Source organism: Pseudorasbora parva, chromosome 19 (assembly GCF_024679245.1).
Source record: "Pseudorasbora parva isolate DD20220531a chromosome 19, ASM2467924v1, whole genome shotgun sequence".
Classification (NCBI taxonomy): Eukaryota; Metazoa; Chordata; class Actinopteri; order Cypriniformes; family Gobionidae; genus Pseudorasbora; species Pseudorasbora parva.
In genome coordinates this window covers 29,123,580-29,138,313 of record NC_090190.1, presented here as the reverse complement: position 1 = coordinate 29,138,313, position 14,734 = coordinate 29,123,580, and the positions used below count along the sequence as shown (strand labels likewise).

Sequence of the window (14,734 nt, the reverse complement as noted above, 5' to 3'; positions counted from 1 at the left end):
ATAGCCTAACACTCGCACGTTTATTTATTTTTCACCATAGACAGGGCTCAATCCGAGGGGCGGGATAAATTGTTGTCTTTCAAACTCCCTCTGCATGCGATAGGATAGCGTTACACCAACCAGAGCAATGAAGGTGAAACAGAGCTTGTTGATAGATTAAACATTCGTTGTATCCGGCCGGCAAAACTCCGAACACATCTTCCCTTTTTAAGAATGACTTCAGTGCCGTTCTTTGTCCTTTTCTCAGAGAAAAGCTTAACTCCAAGTCTTCCAGAGTTGCGGTCAGAGCTGATTCGAAAGGCCGCCGCCGTTCGACAGTTTCTGTGTTTACTAGAACCACGGAAACACAACTCGGCCGTCGTCATTATGGCCCCGCCCACCGACTCTATACACGATGCGATTGGCCTGGCAAGAGTTAGGGGAATACAGCTCAGAAGGGTATTGAGAGTTGCTAGACGACATTCGCAGGCAGATTAAATTTGCTGCCGCTAGGGTGCGTCTAGATTTCTAGGCTAACCTAGACCACCTCCTGAAGTGTCTTTTAGCATTTTGTCCTACATGCTTGTCTTCTGAATCTGTCCCCATACTTATGTTTTGTTTGATACATTCAAGAAGCGCGTTCTCTTTGAATCTTTAATTTTACCTGCTCAGTTTCATATAATTGACTGACAAAATTGTATAGGGACATGAGACCCACTGAACTGTAAATTAGAGGTGTGCGATATTCTCGATATTAAAAATATTTTTTAAACTTGATATGGTTTTGGACATAAAATTCATAAAGAAATATTAAATGTTCATAGTTCAAATCGCAAGTTTCACCCACAGTCAGGGGATTGACACTATTGGTGCGAGATGCGGTCACTATCATATCAGTTTTTGATTTGTAAACCGTACGATTGTTCAGTTAAAATGTCAAAATGATCGCATATCATTTGAAAACATTTAAAAATTATTGCAATAGCATTATTATTTTGTCAGCTTTATCACGGGATTATGATGAATAGGTCTATTTATGTTTTAACCAAGAGGGAAATACAAGACATCCTGGGTGTCCTATGAGATAGTGCTCTTCTGTAAGTTGTACTGTAGCCATCATATAGCCTACCTTCTGACATTCATATTTCGTTCTGTAACTGGAAAAGAAGTGAATATCAGCTCGTGTACATGATCCGCATGAGGCGCTCAGTCATGCTTTAGTAAAGAGTACGACATCTACTGTTTGAATTTTGATACAAATTTAACAGGAAGTGGTGTTATGACAAAATCATTTTATTTATATCTCAGTCATGCCCCCATCTTTCTGCAGAATGCTTACTTTACTTTTTACTAAGTGTAAAAAAGGAGTCTTTAAAAGAGAATGAATCATAATACATACTGTTCTTTTCATTCATTTCATGCTTTTAACAGTTAAATTATTATTATTTATGTAATCAGGGATTGTTTTTTAAAATGTCGCAAAAGCACTTTATTCCTACATGAACTGACTACCTCTTTGCAACAAACCATGGCTATCAATCAGACTTAAACATACATATGATCCAGAATCAGACCCGGAGGCTGAAATTGAACAGCAGCAACAGCAGGACATCTCTGTGGTATGTAACGTTAACGTAACCATATACGAAGACATGATTTGGTTTATGGACCATTATATGCCAGTCCCTCCAGTTTTTCGCGATTGCTGAAAAATGTCGCATTTTTTTGTGATCCTGCATAATTTGCCATTTCACCACAATAGTCACAAAAAAATTATTTTCAATAACAAAAAATAAAAATAAATATCTAACTGAACTCTCTCTAATTTATTTAAAGCTTAAATACATTGTTTCCATGAGAATTACAGACGTTTGGGTGCTTGCACAGTGTGTCTTTGTAAAAACGAAAGTAAATCTCTCGTCTGCCATCTCGCATAGGCCTAAGTGCCAAGGACCAGGCGAATTGATTACTCTAGATGGATGAATGACCAAATAAAAGTATGATATGCCCGATAACACACACACACAAAAAAGAGAGTTAATAAAAGCATTGTATACCACAAACTAAATTCGCTCCTGACACACGGACCGATGTCAGAATGGCGGAGGATTGTTTGCCGGCTGTCAGTGCTCGCGAGTATACAGAGCTGTTTTTATGTAGGCTTATGCCCTTTAACAATCATAATCAAATACACCCATTATGATGTCTAAATGTCTGTCTTGGCAGTGTCTTGAGTGAATAGGTTTGGGAAGTGTGACAGTATAGGTTATTGTGTCCGTGTATTAGCCTACTGTAGGCAGTAATCTTTAAAGTGAAAGCAACCGCAGCCTATAGGCTATATCAAATAACAACCACTGAACAAAATAAAATAAAATAACTGTAGCCTGACTTAAACGATAAAAAAACAACTTATTTATCATTGTATTTATTTGTCTTCATATCTTTTGTGTATTAGTTCTTATTTTATTACTGACTGTTTACTTGATTAATTCATTATTTGAGAACTTTTTATATAAGGCAATTGCTTATTGCTGTATTTACTTTTCCCAGATATTTCCCATCCTAAGCGATCATGTTATTAAAGCTAATAGTACACCACTGGACTAGCCTTTTTGTGTAAGATACCAAAATAGACAAGATTTGTGCATTTTGTTTGTTCTATTGTTGTGTATGATTATTCTGCATCTAACAATACATAATATGGTAAATGTGGTATCTTAATTATTTTAAAAAAACGTTGCAAAATTTTTCGCAAATTTCTGGAAATTACCTCCACAAAATCAGTCATATTGATCGCAAAAATCACAAAAAAATATCGTGAAATCCTGGAGGGACTGATATGTGACTAAACCTTAGCAGTAACAAGCTGAACGGTTTTGCACGTCAGACTAGTGTTTACATAGAACAACAATGGAATAGTAGCGCATTTGAATGAAGAGGAGCTCTGTGTGAACGGCGCCAATATTTTAAGATTTCTAATAATTAAATTCAGTTCAACAACTATTGGTCAGCTAAACAAATGTATTTAAACACATCATACATCCCGGTCTCCATTGATAAATTAACTATACACGATCGTGTTTTTACTGGTGTGTATCCTACTTTTGCGATATATTCACCGCCTGCTTCCAATGCCCGACCGTAAACCCGTAAACCTTAATCATTTGGACCTCTCCATCAAAAACACACTTCTTTGGTGACATTGTTTATTTGGTAAAGTCCTGTGACTGCAGTGCAGCCGGCCTTTCCGAGCAAAGCACGTTCATGGTCGGGCATTTGACACAGAAATACTCCATTAAACGTGCAACTAATTTTTTGAAACTTTGTCCATGTTTAGCATTGGAATCCAAGTCTTTAACATTGTAAAAAGCTCAGTATACGTAAAACAGCATTTGTATTTGAAAATACAAACATGGGTATAGTGATTAGTCAACTGCAGACTAAAACCAAGACTTCAAATAGGTTATCTTCAATAATTTTGCTGAAAAGTAAGGTTTGATGGTTTGAGCAAATGGACTATTGGACAAATGGACTATAATTTTGGGTTCCCAGAATGTTCTGAGAATGTTTATTTCTAGTTCCCAGAACGTTCCCAGCACAGACATCCTAACGTTCTCTATCGGTTAGCCAGGAAGGTTCTCTTTACGTAAATAGAACGTTCCCTGTTGGTTTGGAGAACGTTCCCCTAACCTCTTGACTCCATTAATTTACCCTGCTGTAAGTCAGTAGCAGCTTGTGTCCCGTTTCATATTGCGCCATGGAAGATGGGTCAATGGACGTAATCAGCCTAGTACTACAAACCATGTCTTGTTTTGAAGTTGTTTAATCAATATAAATATTTCAAGCACATAAAGCTTCATATGGAGGATTAAATAAGATTGAATGTTATGCATTAATGTAAGTTTCGTAACTTGTAGGCCTGTCAGTGACACTGCACAACCAGGTTTTATGTTAAGTGCCAAATAGCAATGACTTCAAACTAAATATGGTTTTAAAATATGAATTTTTCCTCACAGCTATTAAAAAAATGAATAAATATTACTTTAACTTATAACATTTAATTAATTTCTTACCACTGAATTAACAGGACATAGCCAACTTCTCTCTTTTGGTCAGTAAACAATTTCTCGGTTAACAATGTCTTTGATTACATGTAAAATCTCTCTGAAATAACACTAATTTACTTATATATTTATTCATTATAACTTATTTCATAAAGATCAATAAACTAATTCAGGGTATATGCAGGAATCCTACAGTTAATTTCAATACCTTTTTAAGACTTTTTGAAGACCTTCTCAAAATATGTTAAGACCTCAACGCACAAAGTTTAATCAGCAACAAACCTTTAACTTAATTAAACGGTTGTAGTTTGCAAATACATCTATAAAGCACAACAGTACTCCGATATGCTTGGAAGCAACAAAGCTCAAAAGAATAAATTAAAAGCAAAAACAAGGTTTATTAAAATATACATAAAAAAAAAAAATAGAGCAACAGCGAATCATATACTGATTCAAACTCCTGACATGTGCCTCAGTTCATTTGATTTGCTTTAAATAAACTTTTTAGTTTGCTCCAGATCATTGAGTTCTGTGTGTCTTCTTGCCACAGGTCTTAGCTGTCCCCGAATCCGGAAACATTGACATGAAAAAAAAGGGATTGCCGATATGGCAAAATCCATATTGTGAAATACATTGCAGCTTCTTACGATAACGATAAATATTGTGATATTTAAATTAGTATATAAAATATAATAGAACCGTTCCAGAACAGGTTATATAGACCCTAAGGAAAGCGTAACTGCAAATTTATTAAAAAAGAGAATTTAAAAAAATTGCTGTTTTGAGAATATTTATTGTGCAAAACTGTAATTAGACAACATAATGTTGCATAAATACAATTTGTACAAATAAAACTGATAGTTCCCCCTGAAATGAGAAAGCCATCTTTTACTTGTACTGCTGTTGTTCCAATGCCCTATGTTCTTCTATCTTTTTCGGACCTCAAAAGCAGAAAGAAAAAAAAATATATATCCTGCACAGAATCTTTCCAATAAGGGCAGTGAATAGTGACCAGGCTAAAACTATACGAAAAGGATACAAAAGAATCACGCAATGATACAGTGAGACGCGCGGCATGGAAAGTATATAGGAGACATACTACAAAATGCATTATTCAGAAAGAAATATTCAGTCAAAACACGGAGCTCGGATTATGAGACCATTGCATTCAAGTTTCAAAATGTGAGGGCGTTCATTTATGTGCCTTTACGATTATTCTGAGAGCATGTGAAGGCAGCATTACTATAACTTGCACTGTAGTCATGGCACCCAGAATAAGCAAACACACGGGCTGTTGCCATCGATTCTTTTAGTAATCGAGTATTCTACCGATTAATTGGATAATTACTTTTTTCTTTATTAAAAAGCAATACTAAATATACAAAAGAAAAGACGGGTATCTTAAAATTAACATCTAATTTGATTTCTTTTAAGAAAAATTACGTTTTACTGCTGAAGTTGCATACATTAATAATAACTGAAACCAAACAATTTAAATACATTCAATTGCCATATTATAAAAATCTATTTCAAATTAATTTAAAAAGGTAAACAGTTCAGTCTAAAACTAAACCTACAACAAATAAACCAAAATAATAGTAATATAAATAACAATAATGCCTAAACATTGTATTTATGTTGTGCAACTTAACTTTAAAGTTTCAGCTTCAGTCCAGGCATGACATAAGCCTTTACGGTCTTCTAAAGGATTTTTGGCATTTGTAAGAAGATAAAAATATTGGACAAGAAGGTAACTTGAAATAAGAACAAGAGTAGAGATGGGCGTACTAGAGAATGATGCGTGCATCAGCTCTAACATCACAGAATCTGCTGTTAAAAACAAACCATCCATCCACACCTGATCGGCACAAATCCAAATTCTCAGTGTAAGCGTGATGTTATCGTCATATTAGCTACACTGATGTAGCCTAGGTTGCCTTAAAACAAATCTTCTTTGGTGAAATTACATATCTTAAATCAGTGTTTCCCAACCTTTTTTCAGTCATGGCACCCTTTGAAAATGTTCACAATATCGTGGCACCCACTCATTTACGTTACGCTAGGGGTGTAACGGTACGGATTGCTCGCAGTTCGATTTGTATCACAGCAAATACCAAACCATACTGAAATCCTGAACCTAAAACTCTGTTCAGGGAAAAAAGGAAAAACTAGCAAATAAAACTAGCAGGGAAAAACTAGCAAATAAAAAAAAGAAAATATGAACAAAACTTAAATGCAAGCAGCAGCACAAATAAATACTATTGAGCAAAGATACTAATAAAATAATGCATTTCAGGTTTTTCAGGTGGGTCTAACATTAGTTTTTAGGTAGAGAAATTGAATAAAGTAATCAAATGTAAAAACTGCATATTTAACCGTTTAAAGATTAATCCTTATTAAACTTACAAAAGCTATTCAATCAAGAGCAGTGAGTGAAGCATGTGAGAGCATCTTTTGTTTGACATTAAACAGAGCAGTAATGGCTACTGCCCCTTTAAGACCTAATGCAGGGATGTGCATAATTTTTGACTGTATAAAGTTCACTTAAGGCATATATACTATGTCTGCTTGCATACTTATTCAAGATGGACATTTTGACATACTTTTTGTGTGAGTTTGCAAGACTTGAAAGAGAACTCAATTTTTGTGCACGCTTTCGGATGAGTGCACAGAGACGAATCTTCTCACAGCGTGCAAGTTCTCGTTTGAGTCTTCCGTCCGAATATACCCGGTTGATGATGGCGAAAATTACTGGTCATACAGCAGCACTCAACATGAACACAGTTTACAAAGATAGACCTTTTTGCCCACATTTTTTCTTTTATTATCACTGTTGTATTGTAGCCTATCACTGAGGAGCCAGCACGTGTAGCCATCAACAGAAACATACAGATGTGAGATGAACCGCGGTGCAAGTGCATGGCAGCACCTTTTACACAACATCTCTACTCACGTCAGACGGCACCCCGGTTGGGAAAAGCTGTCTTTACCTAAACAAGGGTTTACAACCCATACATCACACGGAGGAGTAACTGCTGGAACATGAGCAAACACGAGAGATGATCATGAGTTTGCATTTAATTCAGATAAAGTAAATCGCACATACAGATCTGATGAGCTAATCATATTCATCATTGTAACACAGCTTGTTTTATTAAGTTAGTAGCTATAAATATGATTAAAGTGTGCGATTTAAATGACCAAATCAATGAAAGCACACAGCTCTGAAAGCAGGCTGCGTATCTCACGCTCACATTACAGCTTGTTCTGATGTTTGTTGCGTCTAGCATTGAGAACATTTTAATGGTTTATTTCGAAGATATCATCAAGTATATATAAAGTCTCATTAAAAATATCACATCACAATGACGGTGATCCACATGCAAAGCTGCAAACTCTGTGTTCATGTGTTTGGAGTTGCTCGTATCTCTTCAGCTGGCGCGCGAACTCCCGCAAATTAAACAAATGTTCAACGTCGCATCCTGAAGCTCAACACACTTCCATTTTAAAATGCTAGTTTTTCATTTAAAAATAGTGAGCCTAAATCTTACCGGTGCTGATGCTGCGGCCTTTGATCTCGACATGAGCTGAAAGCGAAAGTTAAAGAACTACATATTCATTGCATTTTACCGTGAAATGAGTTCCGCATCTTTATTAAAATAAACATGAATAATTTCTCTCATCCACCCGCAATTTTGGGGATGTTTACCCACAATCCACGCATACTTCCGAGTCCTTACACATACATTTTTTTCTGCAACATCCGTGTCTTGTAAATGGACTAAACGAAGCGTCGAGGCAGATGATTTTGCCTCGAGGATTTTTTCAAATTCGAGTAACTCGAGTTACTCAAGGAATCGTTTCAGCCCTAACACACACACACCCTTTGCCCCACACATTCTACACAGTCGAGTTTGCTGCTGATCGTCAGACGGCTTAAATCCAAATAATGGATGTTTCACCAGCTCCCCCGTTTCACTTTTAGCTGTTTACTCAAGATGACATGATGCTTTTAGGGCTGCAGCAAACGATTCTTTTTGTAATCGATTAATCTACCACTTGATCGATTAATCGGATAATTACTTTTTTCTTTATTAAAGAGCAATAAGAGACAATAAGACAGGTATCTTAAAATTAACATCTAGTTTGTTTTTGTTTTTTAGAAAAAATATTTTTTTTTGCTGAAGTTGCATACATTAATAACTGTGAAACAATTTTAATTGTTTACAATTGCCATGTTATTATACAAATTACTTCAAAAAGGTAAACAGTTAAATCTAAAACTAAACCTACAACCAATAAATTTAAATAGTAATTTAGATAACAATAATGCCTAAACCTTGTATTTATGTTGTGCAACTTTCATGTTTCAGCTCAGGCATGACATAAGCATTTACTGTCTTATTTACTCCTTTACTGAAGCAAAAAATATTGGACAGGTTAACTTGGAACAAGAGATGCGCGGATTAGCTCTATCGTCATCGAAAAACAGCTGTTAAAAACAAACCATCCACCCGCACCCGGTAGTCACAACTTCAAATCCTCTGTGTTAAGCGCGATGCTATCGTCACATTAGCTACACTGAAGTAGGTTGCTTAACACAAAAAAAAAAAACTTATTTGGCGAAATTACATTTACATAAACCAGGGTCGACAACCTATAGCCTACATCACACGCTAGAATAACCGCTAGAACGCAAAAGCGAGATGTTTAATTCAGATAAAGTTCATCACACATGCAGATCTTTTGAGCTAATCATTCATCATTGTAACGCAGCTTGTTTTAAGTTAGTAGCTATAAATATGATTAAAGTGTGATATTTAAATTACACAAATCAAAGAAAGCACGCAGCTCTGAGCTCTGAAAGCAGGAGCGCTGCTCATCACAAACGCGCGCGTTACTGCTTGTTTTGATGTTTGTTGCGCCTAGCATTGAGAACATCTAAATGGTGCATTTCGAAGATATTATGAAGTAGGATATATACAGTCTCATTAAAGATTTCACACACATCACAATGACGGTGATCCATGTGCAAAGCTGCAAACTCCATGGCGTTCATGTGTTTTTTTGGAGTTGCTCGTATCTCCTAAGCGGACACGTGAACTGCCGCAAATGAAATTTAAATGTTTAAATGTAAAACACACATCATGCGATAGTGCAACAGAATTAAAATCGTAGGCCAATTTTGTATCGTTTATATTGCATATCCGTTTCACAACATGCGGAGTTCGACACATCACCTAACCGCCCATTTTGCAAAATGTGGTCTCGTAGACGGCGCATGTGCCCCAAGCCGATCTCACTGACCGAACACGCAGTTGTTTTTTAATAGTTAAAGGGATTAAAATAAATATATTAATGAATACTTTTTGGAGTCAAACTTTTTTGACAAAGCTTGAACAAAATGTAATACCTTAAAATCATGATTAAGACTTTTTTATACCTTTTAAGGGTCTTAATTTTCCCAAAATGGATTTATCAACTTGTAATACTTTAAGACCTTTAGGTTATCAAATAAAACCTAAAAATAACCTGCAGGGAATGTTCTGTGAAGGTTCTCTTTAGGTTACAAACCAAAACCAATAAAGAATGTTCATAGAACGTTCTTATTTGGTTCCCCTATAAAAATAACCAAACAGGAACCATATGGGAACGTTCTGTGTTTACTGGGGTACACAGCAATATGTGCTCAGTATGAATGTTGCAATATATTAATATGGGTGGCAAAATAAATGACAAGACTGTTTACAAGTACGTACACAGAGTATACTTACTTTGAGTGAGTCTGCTTGGTTATGTTGCGGATGGTAGCACCTTCCTTGCCAATAATAGCTCCTACAAACTGGGTGGGCACCAACATGCGTAGAGGCACGTCTGACTGCAGTTTAGGTCTCGCGCCCAGATTAGGAGAGCCTTGGCGAGGTGGTCCTCGTGGGTTGAAACCTCTCCTGCCGCCCATGGCAGGGGCATCTGCAGTAGCCGTCTCATCTGGGATATAGGAAACCTTTAGTGCGTAGTTCTCCATAAGGAAGCCATTTAATTTGTCCAATGCTCTGGAAAAGTGAGTGCAGAGGGATGGGAACCATTAACTTACACATTCACTAATGTAAACAGATCTTTTACATTTAAGAACTAATTTTAAATATCTCTATACAATACAAAAAAATGATAAACATTTAATGAATGAGGCCCAATGTTTTGCCATAATTTAAAAGCATAGGTCCCAGAAACACCTACATATTTTGTCTATTCAATATTGGCCACTTTTGGGGAATAGCAGAGGCAACTGAGACAAAGGCCATGAAATCAATCTCTGCTTCTCCACTTCCATCTCAAACAGGACATGTAAAACTTAAGTGAAACTGATGGGGAGTTTAAGAGCATAAGGCTTAGACATGATGGAACGCCAGAGCCCTTTAAAGCCACCACATCTTTCATTGACAACCACTAGCAGACGGTAACAGGAACTCCCTATTGTACGCAAACAATTGCAGAAGATTCTTTTATCCAAGCCTTTCCATTCATTTACCAGAGACTTCTTCAGCAACCCCTGAGACTGCTCTGCAGTTCTACTAATCAAACAGTAGGTGGCACTGAATGAGTTATTATAATTGCTGAATAAAATCCCAATAGCAGTGCATGTGGAACTGACAGTCTCACATTTCACTGTGAGACAGAGACGCTCTGGAGGGGGTGGGGTGGTGACCGTATCGGCCGAATCAGAGGCAGATAATACTCACTCTCTGGCTTGATCCTTGGCGGCATATCGCACATTGACTACAGCGGTCTCAGTGTCTGTGTTGACTGAAGATGGAAGAGAAAGAAGACAGAGGGGGAGAGAATTACCTAATCTTTTAATATATGGATTACTAAAGTGACAATCTGCTGAAGAGCACATCCTACCTTGTTCACAGCTCTCCACGGTGCCATGCTGCGCTAACAACCCGTCCAAAACCTGTAGATGAAGTCAAGTAACAAACCTTCAGATTAAGATGAATACTAATGGTGTAAGAGACTGATAGAAGAACTTCAAAGAATGACTAAATAGTCAAAGTAATGGGGTTCAACATATTGAACAGTTAAGAATTGACCCAAAAACCGTTTACTCACCCTCATGTTGATCCAAACCGGCATGACTTTTTCTTCTGTGTCAGAAGAAATGGTTGCTTCTGAACCATATTAAAAAAAAAAGAAACATTAGCTTTTGTGGTGCTCAGAAGAAAGTCACACAGGTTTGGAACATAAGGAAGAGTAAATGACAACATACATTTGTCTTCAATATACATGGGTCACTGCAGTCAATGAAACAGAAGTAGCGATAGATCTTCCATATCTAAAATGTAATGGATTATCGAAAAAAGAAAAGGAACGTTGTTCTACGCATCAATTGTTGATTGGATTTTGAGATGAGATGAGTGTGTTGCGGATGGTACCAAGATCCGCATGGGGATCACAGTGGAATAAATGGGATGGGGGTTACAGTGGAATAAATGATTGGAGAAGTCCAGCACAAGTCAGAGAGAAATCAGGGTTTTTGGTACTTATACAAATATATAAAAATATATATAAAAATAAATATATAAAAAAAATAAAACACCTGCGCGCGCACACATTCAAATGCGAATCTCTTTTAGACTAAAGCATTATGCATGCGTTTGCCATCACCGCTTTCACAGATTTGCATCTTTGACATTTCCACGGAAATAATGGTATTGTTTCAAAAACATGCACTTTCAAAGTTTGTGTTCTCAAGCCACCAAAACACCCGTCATGTAAAAAGAATGGCCATAATGCATTAAAAGTTTTAATAGGCATTTAAACGTATTAAAAGCCACTAAATTAACAACTAATGACTTTTACAACGGATATGAAAAAACTGAAAAAATTACTTCTAGAGCTGCTGCTTCCAAAACAATCTTTTCTGCATTATTTTCCTGTTATCATTGTAAAGCTGCTTTGAAAAGCAGTATCTATTGTAAAAGCGCTATATAAATAAAAGGTAGGCCCGGTTATGACATTCATTAAATTTTACAGTTTTAAAGTAGTGTTTTACATCTAATTTGCCACAGTTGTTCGCTTCCACCACTCCTGCTCTGAAGGAGGCATGCAGAAGAACACTGAACATGGGTAAAAGGAAGCCTACAGGCTTTCGCACACACCAGCCCCCTATACGTCACACATACTAATGCCCCAACCCCCCTAACCGCCACCACTTCCCTTCTCCATTCCAAGCAGTCCTATTGGTTGGCGTGTACATTACTATGGAATTCCCAGCAGCCATTGGGCATCTCTAGCCATTGGCTACAAAACCAGTCAGTCATTGAGTCCAGGCCAATAAGAGGCAGCTTCCTTTAAATCGGGTGAAAGAGGAAGGGGGTGTGGCTGGCTTTCAGGCAACATGCAGTGAAGGGAAATGGGGGTGGGGGGTAGTAAGTAAGGTTGATCTACACATTCTGGGCGTCCACACATGGAGCAGGCCTGTAGCCAGACGGGGCAGCAGGTTAAAATCCAGCCCCGGCTAAGCTCGCCTGAGCCTGGTCACACAGCAAAATGCACATCCCTAAAGCTACGCCATCACAGATAACACACTCCAATATCTCAACATGTGCCCACAGCAACAAGACAATACAAACCTTAAAACTGAATGCAAATGGCAGGTCAAAACTCAAAAGAAAAACAAAGGGAGAGATTAAATAACTAAAAATTGCACTCAAGTAGGTACTTGACATTTTTGCAGTCTGACAGCGGATTTATTTTGAGCTGAAATAAGAGGGAAATTTAACATTAACCATATTTATTTCAAACAAAAATCACATGGTTTACAAATGTACACATTTTTTGGGGTTAACATTGGGTTCATGCCAAGTTGATAAACCTTTCAGAGCAAATATAGCATATCCAACTAAACCCTAGTGGTTTTCAAAAACAAAAAACACTCGGTGGTTTCTAAAGATTAAAGACGTACTGCGTAAAAAGAAATTCTTTTATACAGCAAGTATGATAAATTCATCAAGTGATCGACTGGAGTAACGTCTGTCAAGAACTCTGCTTTGCCAATACAGAAATAAACTAAATACTATTAGACTAGAAAAATTATTTGAAATTGTAATAGTCTAAATTACTGTTTTACAATATATATATATATATATATATATATATATATATATATATATATATATATATATATTTTTTTTTTTTTTTTTTTTTTTTTTTTTTCAATAAATGCCTTGGTGAGCATTAGAAAATAAAAACTTTTGAATGAAAGTGTACACTAAAATAACGCCAAGCCTTCCCATCTAGCTTTTTCACAAATGGACTAGAGGCTAGAATGTATAAAAAAAGGGAGCCTTTATGACCTTGACAATTGACTTTAAATCTGCCAAACTGAGAGGCTAATTCACCATGGGTTCCCTCTGGAATTTCCTATGGCTTTTTAGTAAAGCCGTTTCAGATTTTTTCACCCCCCAGGAAAAAATGGTCTGTGATAAACACCACCTTAAAAGACTGCCCTGTTCAAAACCAAAATAATCATACTTTGAAAGTGATTTTTAAACGCTTTCATACACTTTTTAAAATTTGATTTTTTTTTTACAATTTCTTGCAGTGTATTGCATACATTTTTGAATAGCAGTTTACAATGGTAAGCATTGTCAAGCACAAACTCACATACTTGTGGTAGTTCAGTCGACTTAAAGGACAAAAGGCATCTACAAGTCTAAGTCACTGGAAATTCCCAAAGATGACTATGGTTCAAATGATCGTTGTCTTCCGGGTTAATAGACTACAAAACAGATTAGTATTATTCAGCAACAGAATAGAGATGAATCCTAAACTACAAAAGAGCTTACCACCACAGGGCAAAACCTGAGTAGACATGATTCTTCAGATGGATCATATACACATCAGCAGAATACTGCTGCGGAAACCATGAACAGCCGTATAGAATGCCAGAACGACGCAGTTTACTGAAGTTTCATTTTGATATATATATATTTAAATGTAACATTAAAAATTATATTTACAGTGCTAGCGAAGTGAGCAAACTATTGATACCCCCCCCCCAACAAATTTCTCAAGTTCAGCCCGAACTGCTTAAAATAAAAAGTTTTGCAGATCACATAAGCCTTATAAATAAGTACTTTAAAAGTCTGTTGGTAAAGATAACAAGTTGTCAACTTTTTTTAAAGCATTCCATCAATGAAATTTAACTGATGCATTATTGTAGATGCATATGAATTCCGATTGGATCATTCATATATCCATTTGCATACTGAATTGTGATTTATAAGAAGAAAACCAATATTTGTGCCCATTATCTATTCAGGGAAGACAACATTTAATTTTTCATAAATGACAATGAGGCCACATGGAGGTACAGTTTGCTGTATTGATTATCCACTTCATGGTGAAAACTCAAATATTAATAAAATACATGTTTAATTATAATAATTAAACCAGTTTACGGTCATATGTTCTATAACCCATTAAATAAAAGTGGTTTCTCCCCCTAGCAACTTGCATTTCAGCACCATGTTAAATTCAGGTTAGATTAGTTACTTTTCTCAGCCTACACCAGATGCAAATACGTAAAACAATAACAGAAAAGTGGTACAGAACACTCAGTTCAAGTTTTACAGCCATCAGGTATTGGCCTCTTAAGAACATTTAGGCAAAAATATTTCATTATAAAA

At 36.4% G+C, this 14,734-nt stretch overlaps 1 protein-coding gene across 4 annotated transcripts in view; it reads right to left on the bottom strand.

The window, feature by feature from the left end:
• Positions 1-14,734, bottom strand: part of igf2bp3 (insulin-like growth factor 2 mRNA binding protein 3) — a 46,132-nt gene that overhangs the window by 17,544 nt on the left and 13,854 nt on the right. For all 4 annotated transcript variants that reach the window (XM_067425204.1, XM_067425205.1, XM_067425206.1 and 1 more), the window contains exons 4-6: positions 10,947-10,998; positions 10,784-10,847; positions 9,818-10,096 (exon numbers count right to left, since the gene is read on the bottom strand). In XM_067425204.1, coding sequence (XP_067281305.1) covers positions 9,818-10,096; positions 10,784-10,847; positions 10,947-10,998 — 395 coding nt within the window. The remainder of the gene's footprint in view (positions 1-9,817; positions 10,097-10,783; positions 10,848-10,946; positions 10,999-14,734) is intronic.